The sequence below is a fragment of the Lampetra planeri genome, chromosome 18 (genome assembly GCF_965212315.1).
Source record: "Lampetra planeri chromosome 18, kcLamPlan1.2.h2, whole genome shotgun sequence".
NCBI classification, from domain to species: domain Eukaryota; kingdom Metazoa; phylum Chordata; class Hyperoartia; order Petromyzontiformes; family Petromyzontidae; genus Lampetra; species Lampetra planeri.
In genome coordinates, this window is record NC_136124.1 from 14066053 (window position 1) to 14075217 (window position 9165).

General features: G+C 50.9%; 1 protein-coding gene across 1 annotated transcript in view; it reads left to right on the top strand.

Moving 5' to 3' along the window:
- The window catches only part of LOC144723750 (uncharacterized), a 241233-nt gene that overhangs the window by 210089 nt on the left and 21979 nt on the right, over positions 1–9165 (top strand). The window contains exons 6-7 of the mRNA XM_078602681.1: positions 2551–2616; positions 8734–8842. Of these exons, the coding sequence (XP_078458807.1) occupies positions 2551–2616; positions 8734–8842 (175 nt within the window). The remainder of the gene's footprint in view (positions 1–2550; positions 2617–8733; positions 8843–9165) is intronic.

A 9165-nucleotide genomic window follows, 5' to 3' on the forward strand; every position in this document is an offset into this window, starting at 1 on the left:
TCCCAGTCACCAGGGAGTGAGGGGAGCCATGGTGGCTCGGAGATGTTGACTGCCTCGCCTGATATACAGGAGGTCATAGGTTCGATCCCGACTCTAACGCCTGCTGTATATTTGGAGTTTGCGTGTTCTCACGTGGATTTTTTCCAGGTCCTCCGATTTTTTCCCTCCACATTTAAAATCACGCGTTTAGAGTATTTGGCTGCTATAAATTTCCACATGATGACAAGCCATTTCGTTGAACTATCATTTGTGATGGCCAGGTCGCTTCTGAAAAAGAGCTGTATAGCTCAGTGGGGCCTTACCTGGTAAAATAAAATTAAAAGTTTGGTTTATAGAGTTCAAATCCTAGTCAAGGATGGCCAGACCTTATAGTCATCATCATCAGTGTAATTGGAGTTGATGAAATGGGCTACTGAGGCACAGCGGTTGTGATCAATTGATTGCTGAGAGATTCGGCCCTGCCCGTAAAAAAGAAAAGAGGAATTCTCTCATCCTAATGAAGTTGACACTGCTTTGGGTTTTAAGAAAATCAAGTGGGTTCAGTCTGCAGAGTGAGTTTGTGTCTCGGATGCTGAAGATTTATTGGTGTCCAGTCACAAGCAGGGGGCAGGGCCGGAGCCTCAGCGGCATGATCTGTGAAATGTCACAGGCGAGGTCGACAGGTTTCGCACAGTTAAGGTGACAGGTTTGGAGGCGACAGGGTTGAAGGCAGTGGAGTTGGTTCTTTTCGAATGGCGTGTCTTTCTATCTCTGTTTATGTGCCTGAATGTGCATGTCTACAGAAGTGTGTGTGCGTCTGTGTACCGGTGTGTGTGTCCGTGTGATTTTGTGTATCTGTGGGTGTGCCCGAGTCTGTGGGTGTGTTTCTTGTGTTGTTTTGAGAGTGTTTTTGTGTTATGGGGAGCGGTCGCGCAGCGGTTAGCGGTGAGCTCCTCCTGCAGGTGAGGTTGCATTGGCTGGGTCATGTAGCCTACATCCTCAGCAACTGCATACCCAAACAGCTTTTATTGGGCCGGGTAGAGGTGGTTAAACGGGCGCGGCACGAGCTAGAAAAGAGATGGAATTATGTGGTATGAGAGGATATGGAGCTGAGTGGACTTGCTAATGACTGGTACTAGCGGTGTCAAGCTCGGTCTTTGTGGAGGAGGCTCGTGAAGGACGCTATTGGGCTGGAAGCAGTCGCCCTTCAACAACAACAGAGGACAGAGAAACGTATCTCACAAGAATGAAGTGGAACGCCAGGCGGCTAAAACCTAGAAAGTTGGCACAGTAGGGGGCATTGCTGGTGCATCTGCCAGTTATCTCAGTCAACCCATGGCACCTGAGTCTGTCCTGTGACCTCCTGCCAGCGAGCCTTTGATACTTTACGGGGCCTCAAAGTGCACCTACCCTGGCGCAAGCACCGTAGTGATATCACTGCCACTTAGTGGCAAATGGGGGGTTGTTGTTTGTGCATGTGTGGTGCACCTTGTGTGTTGTGCACGTGTGTAGACTGTCATGCGTGTGTGGAGTGGGGATGGGTGTGATCTGTGGACATGTGGTGCTGTGCTGCCCTCTTTTGGTTGGTGGACAAGTTCCGACCTTGATCCGCAGGCGAGCACGAGGGTTACCCCATTGGCGGGGGGTTCCTTTTCAGGATCAAAAACCCAAGTCTTATTCAACGTGAACTCCGCGTGGTAACCAGAGTGGCGCAGTGCTCACCCTCGTGCCTCAGCAGCAAGAGCCTGGGTTCTACGTGGAGTTCAAATTTTATTCTCCCAACATCATGTCAGTTGCACCTTCGGCATCATGGCCAATGGGGGCCACCCATTCAGAACGTCCGCATAGCAGACAACGACTCTTCTGAGATCCTGTCACGTGGCCCTGCATCACACGAGAGGGGGCCCCAACATTTACCACCTCTCCTGCTACGTAGAAGTCTTTGTGTGGCAATCAAAGATGTTTTTCTTCTTCTTTTTCGTCGTCATTCTAACAATTGCAATTTATCCACATTAATAGAAAATCGAAAGTATTGCAGCATTATATATGAGACCTTTTTTGCTGGTAACAAAAATGATAAAATTATTTGAGCGTGTTTGTTGGCATGTTTTTTGCCACAAGTGTGTGTGGTTAATACAGACTTGTTTGAGCATCTTAACACCTCCAGTTTCATTGCCGGAAAGGGTAAAACTATTCTTGTTTTTTTCATTATTTATTAAGTCATTCTTTTTCTGTGGTCATTCGTGATGGGACTGAGACCAGTGACTCGTTAAATTGAGAGCCCAGTCTAATCACTGGCAGCCAGAATGCTGATTCGACCCAGGATCTTGGCAGTGCCGGGTACCTGTAGTGACTCCTGAGACCACCCCTGCGAACTGCAGGCATCGCGGTGGCGGTGGTGATGGTGGTGACGGTGGTGGCGGTGGTGATGGCGGTAGTGATGGCGGCGGCGGTGGTGGTGGAAGTGGTGTTGGCGGTGGTGGTGGTGGTGCGAGCGCTGCATTCAGACAGAGAGAGGCGCTTGCAGATAACGCACGGGGGGAGCTCACGCTGCCGTGCGCTCTGTTTCAGAGTCGGACGTCGATGCCGCTGCGGCCATAATGCTTCTGACAGCATCGAGGGATGGCGCGGAGGAGGGTGAGACTCACCACTCATCCCTCGCATCCCTCACCCTCTGTCTCCCTCACCCAGTGTCTCGTCTCCCTCACCCAGTGTCTCCCTCACCCAATGTCTCCCTCACCCTGTGTCTCCCTCACCCAGTGTATCCCTCACCCAGTGTCTCCCTCACCCAGTGTCTCCCTCACCCTGTGTCTCCCTCACCCAGTGTATCCCTCACCCAGTGTCTCCCTCACTCTGTGTCTCCCTCACCCTGTGTCTCCCTCACCCAGTGTATCCCTCACCCAGTGTCTCCCTCACTGTGTCTCCCTCACCCAGTGTCTCCCTCACCCTGTGTCTCCCTCACCCTGTGTCTCCCTCACCCTGTGTCTCCCTCACACTATGTCTCTCTCACACTGTGTCTCCTTCACCCTGTGTCTCCCCCACCCTGTGTCTCCCACACACTGTGTCTCCCTCACACTGTGTCTCGCTCAAACTGTGTCTCCCTCACTCTGTCTCCCTCACCCTGTGTCTCCCTCACCCTGTGTCTCCCTCACCCAGTGTCTCCCTCACACTGTGTCTCCCTCACCCTCTGTCTCCTTCACCCGGTGTCTTCCTCACATTGTGTCTCCCTCACACTGTGTCTCCCTCACCCAGTGTCTCCCTCACCCAGTGTCTCCCTCACCCAGTGTCTCCCTCACCCTGTGTCTCCCTCACCCAGTGTATCCCTCACCCAGTGTCTCCCTCACCCAGTGTCTCCCTCACCCTGTGTCTCCCTCACCCAGTGTATCCCTCACCCAGTGTCTCCCTCACTCTGTGTCTCCCTCACCCTGTGTCTCCCTCACCCAGTGTATCCCTCACCCAGTGTCTCCCTCACTGTGTCTCCCTCACCCAGTGTCTCCCTCACCCTGTGTCTCCCTCACCCTGTGTCTCCCTCACCCTGTGTCTCCCTCACACTATGTCTCTCTCACACTGTGTCTCCTTCACCCTGTGTCTCCCCCACCCTGTGTGTTCCACACACTGTGTCTCCCTCACACTGTGTCTCGCTCAAACTGTGTCTCCCTCACTCTGTCTCCCTCACCCAGTGTCTCCCTCACCCTGTGTCTCCCTCACCCTGTGTCTCCCTCACCCAGTGTCTCCCTCACACTGTGTCTCCCTCACCCTCTGTCTCCTTCACCCGGTGTCTTCCTCACATTGTGTCTCCCTCACACTGTGTCTCCCTCACCCAGTGTCTCCCTCACCCAGTGTCTTTCTCGCCCAGTGTCTCTCTCACCCTGTGTCTCCTTCACTCGGTCTCCCTCACCCAGTGGCTCCCTCACCCTGTGTCTCCCTCACCCAGTGTCTCCCTCACCCAGTGTCTCCCTCACCCTGTGTCTCCCTCACCCAGTGTCTCCCTCACACTGTGTCTCCCTCACCCTGTGTCTCCTTCACCCGGTGTCTCCCTCACACTGTGTCTCCCTCACCCAGTGTCTCCCTCACGCTATGTCTCCCTCACCCTGTGTCTCCTTCACCCGGTGTCTCCCTCACCCTGTGTCTCCTTCACTCGGTCTCCCTCACCCAGTGTCTCCCTCACCCTGTGTCTCCCTCACCCCGTGTCTCCCTCACCCCGTGTCTCCCTCACCCAGTGTCTCCCTCACCCCGTGTCTCCCTCACCCAGTGTCTCCCTCACCCTGTGTCTCCCTCATCCAGTGTCTCCCTCATCCAGTGTCTCCCTCACCCTGTGTCTCCCTCACCCAGTGTCTCCCTCACCCTGTGTCTCCCTCACCCCGTGTCTCCCTCACCCCGTGTCTCCCTCACCCAGTGTCTCCCTCACCCCGTGTCTCCCTCACCCAGTGTCTCCCTCACCCAGTGTCTCCCTCATCCAGTGTCTCCCTCATCCAGTGTCTCCCTCACCCTGTGTCTCCCTCACCCAGTGTCTCCCTCACCCTGTGTCTCCCTCACCCAGTGTCTCCCTCACCCAGTGTCTCCCTCACCCAATGTTTCCCTCACCCAGTGTCTCCCTCACCCTGTGTCTCCCTCAATCTGTGTCTCTCTCACCCAGTGTCTCCCTCACCCTGTGTCTCCCTCACCCTGTGTCTCCCTCACCCTGTGTCTCCCTCACTCTATGTCTCCCTCATCCAGTGTCTCCCTCACCCAGTGTCTCCCTCACCCAGTGTCTTCCTCACCCTGTGTCTCCCTCACCCAGTGTCTCCCTCACCCAGTGTCTCCCTCACCCAGTGTCTCCCTAACCCAGTGTTTCCCTCACCCTGTGTCTCCCTCAACCTGTGTCTCCCTCACTCTATGTCTCCCTCATCCAGTGTCTCCCTCACCCAGTGTCTCCCTCACCCAGTGTCTCCCTCACTCTGCGTCTCCCTCCCCCAGTGTCTCCCTCACACTGTGTCTCCCTCATCCAGTGTCTCCCTCACCCTGTATCTCTCTAACCCTGTGTCTCCCTCACCCTGTGTCTCCCTCACCCAGTGTCTCCCTCACCCTGTGTCTCCCTCACTCTGTGTCTCTCTCACTCTGTGTTTCCCTCACCCAGTGTCTCCCTCACCCAGTGTCTCCCTCACCCAGTGTCTCCCTCACCCAGTGTCTCCCTCACCCAGTGTCTCCCCCTCACTGCCCTCACCTGTGGCTCTCTTCCAACTCCTACCCCGCATTGCGTAACCTGTTATTGAGTGAGTTAATGTGGGTGATATTCTTAGGTTTTTTCGGTAAAGTCACGTAGGTAAAAACATTAAAAAGTAAAATAAAATAAAAAATAAAAATCACGACGTTTCGGAGGCAACACAAGCTTCCGTCTTCAGGTGGTACCGTCACAGCCACGACAGCTGTATCAAGTAAATGAGAGATTGCAGGAGTTACCACTGCGTTTATATAATGGTTGGAGAAGGTGGTGGGGCAAGGGCCGCATACTTATTATTAATATGGTAAGGTGAGGTTTGAGACTAAGAATAGACTGCATAACAAAGGCTGAGCCTTTGTTATGGAGAGGTGCGGTTTGTGACTCAACCTGTAACAAGAAGACCACCACTAAACATGGTTAAACAGTAATGGTTGTCTGTCAAATAAGATTGGCAAATAAGTGTAGTTAAATCTTTTTTGCATGGTTAATCACATCTTTCCAATGATTACTCAGTTTGTTACCGTCATCACGGTTGAAATTATGTCTGTGTTTGTATATTTGTATGGCTTCGTGTACAAACCTTTGATGGTAGCCAGGAGGTTTGCAGAGAACCTTGATCTCGGAAAATACAATTTCATGAGAGCCCACCGAGTTGTAGCAATGATCGGCAACGGCCGAAGAATCAGTTCTGCCGTGTTTCAGATCTGATTTGTGCTCGCGGACACGATCAGAAACATGATGTTTAGTTTCTCCAATGTAGCAATCACCACAAATGCAACTCAATTTGTAGACTCCAGGATACTGTAAGTCAGGAACGACATCCTTCACAGATGGAATCAAATCACGGATTTTATGCACTGTACTGAATCGGACTTGGATCTTATGTTTGTTTAGAATTTTGGAGATCTTTTTGGTCACGCCTGCTATGTATGGCAACGTGATAGTTTTGGTCGGAGTTTCATGTGGCTGTTTCTGTATGGTGGGAGAGACAGCTTGGCGGATAGTGCGGTCAGAGTATCCGTTCATCCTGAGGGCCCGATGTACATGTCTTAATTCACCGGCCAGGTGGTGTTGGTCAGCAATGCCATGGGCTCTGTGGTATAGCGTTTTGATGAGAGAATTCTTTTGAGATGGGTGGTGGTGGGAATCCGGTTTCAAGTAGGAATCTGTGTGGGTGGCTTTCCTGTAGACAGAATGTCCCAAGGATCCGTCAGGCCTCCTCTCAAACAGAATATCCAAGAATGTTAGTTTACCGTCTTTCTCCACTTCCATGGTGAATCTGATGGATGGGTGTCTAGAATTGATGTGGTCCAAGAAGTGGTTCAATGCTGGGAGGCCATGTGGCCAGATGACGAAAGTGTCGTCCACATACCTCTTCCACAAGGAAGGACGCAGGGTGGATGTCTGGATGGCGTCTGATTCAAACTTTTCCATGAACATGTTGGCTATAACTGGTGACAAGGGGGAGCCCATAGGGGTACCCTCATTCTGTTTGTAGAAGGTGCCATTCCAGGTAAAATAAGTGTTGGTGAGGCAATGCCTAACCAGCGCAGGTACATCATAATTCAATCCATGTTGGACTAAGTCCTCAATTATTGTTAGGGTGTCCGGTACTGGGACTTTGGTGAACAAAGATACTACATCAAAGCTGACGAGGATGTCATCAGGAGATAGTACAATGTCCTTAACCATAGAGACTAATTGGGTTGAGTTAAGTACTGTCGAAGAGGTCTTGCCTGTGAAGGGGAGCAGAGTATCTGATAGAAAACGGGCTAGTTTGTACGTAGGAGAGTTTATCGTCGACACGATGGGTCGTAGCGGGGTGCCTTCTTTATGGATTTTGGGATTTTGGGAAGACCATAGAGTCTGGGAGGTCTAGCCTCCCAGCATTGAACCACTTCTTGGACCACATCAATTCTAGACACCCATCCATCAGATTCACCATGGAAGTGGAGAAAGACGGTAAACTACCATTCTTGGATATTCTGTTTGAGAGGAGGCCTGACGGATCCTTGGGACATTCTGTCTACAGGAAAGCCACCCACACAGATTCCTACTTGAAACCGGATTCCCACCACCACCCATCTCAAAAGAATTCTCTCATCAAAACGCTATACCACAGAGCCCATGGCATTGCTGACCAACACCACCTGGCCGGTGAATTAAGACATGTACATCGGGCCCTCAGGATGAACGGATACTCTGACCGCACTATCCGCCAAGCTGTCTCTCCCACCATACAGAAACAGCCACATGAAACTCCGACCAAAACTATCACGTTGCCATACATAGCAGGCGTGACCAAAAAGATCTCCAAAATTCTAAACAAACATAAGATCCAAGTCCGATTCAGTACAGTGCATAAAATCCGTGATTTGATTCCATCTGTGAAGGATGTCGTTCCTGACTTACAGTATCCTGGAGTCTACAAATTGAGTTGCATTTGTGGTGATTGCTACATTGGAGAAACTAAACGTCATGTTTCTGATCGTGTCCGCGAGCACAAGTCAGATCTGAAACACGGCAGAACTGATTCTTCGGCCGTTGCCGATCATTGCTACAACTCGGTGGGCTCTCATGAAATTGTATTTTCCGAGACCAAGGTTCTCTGCAAACCTCCTGGCTACCATCAAAGGTTTGTACACGAAGCCATACAAATATACAAACACAGACATAATTTCAACCGTGATGACGGTTACAAACTGAGTAATCATTGGAAAGATATGATTAACCATGCAAAAAAGATTTAACTACACTTATTTGCCAATCTTATTTGACAGACAACCATTACTGTTTAACCATGTTTAGTGGTGGTCTTCTTGTTACAGGTTGAGTCACAAACCGCACCTCTCCATAACAAAGGCTCAGCCTTTGTTATGCAGTCTATTCTTAGTCTCAAACCTCACCTTACCATATTAATAATAAGTATGCGGCCCTTGCCCCACCACATTCTCCAACCATTATATAAACGCAGTGGTAACTCCTGCAATCTCTCATTTACTTGATACAGCTGTCGTGGCTGTGACGGTACCACCTGAAGACGGAAGCTTGTGTTGCCTCCGAAACGTCGTGATTTTTATTTTATTTTACTTTTTAATGTTTTTACCTACGTGACTTTACCGAAAAAACCTAAGAATATGAATCATTGCAGTCACGAAAGTTTCAAATCTAGAATTAATGTGGGTGAACCTGTGCAAATGTGGGGAGCGGTAGCCTAGCGGTTAGCGCGCTATGTCACCCGAGTTCGATTCCCGCCTACGGCCAACACCGGTGGTAGCAATCATCTGAACCAGTTATGGGCCTCCCCGAGGTCGAGTCAGCCTCAAATGGGTGCCTGGTGCGGTGTATAAACATCACCACTGGGGAGACACAGGTGGCTGGATGTGGTGCTGGCGACCCCCCCCCCCCTTCCCGATAAACGAGACCCACCCTGCAACTTTCCGACATCTCGGAATGGGAAGACGGGAAAGGGTTAAAGCGATCCGGGAAGTCTTTGTCTTTGCACTTTTGCTATGCCTGAATGCTGGTGCATGGTGGGTGTTGTGTGCAATCAGCGTGCAGCAAGGGTGCTAAGTGCTCACCCGGTGACCCTGGCCGAAGCTTCCAGGGCCAGCGCGGCGTCACCATCAAGAGCTCACTCGGCAAGACAGTACCGAAGATCAGGTACCAGCACCAGCAGCGCAAGCACCAAAACCACCATCACCACAATCACCAACAGCAGAAACAACAACACCAACATATAACGCCAAAAATGCCATCCATAGCAGCACCACCACCAAAACAACCACAATTACCAATACCACCATTGCTATAACTACCAAAGCAACAAAGATCACAACGACCACCAGACCACAATGACAATAACAACAACAACCACCACCAAAACAAAAATAACCATCACAACCACAGTTACAACCATCACCAAAACCACCAGGACCATAAAAACCACAATGACCGCTAAGACCACAGCCATCACCAAAACCACC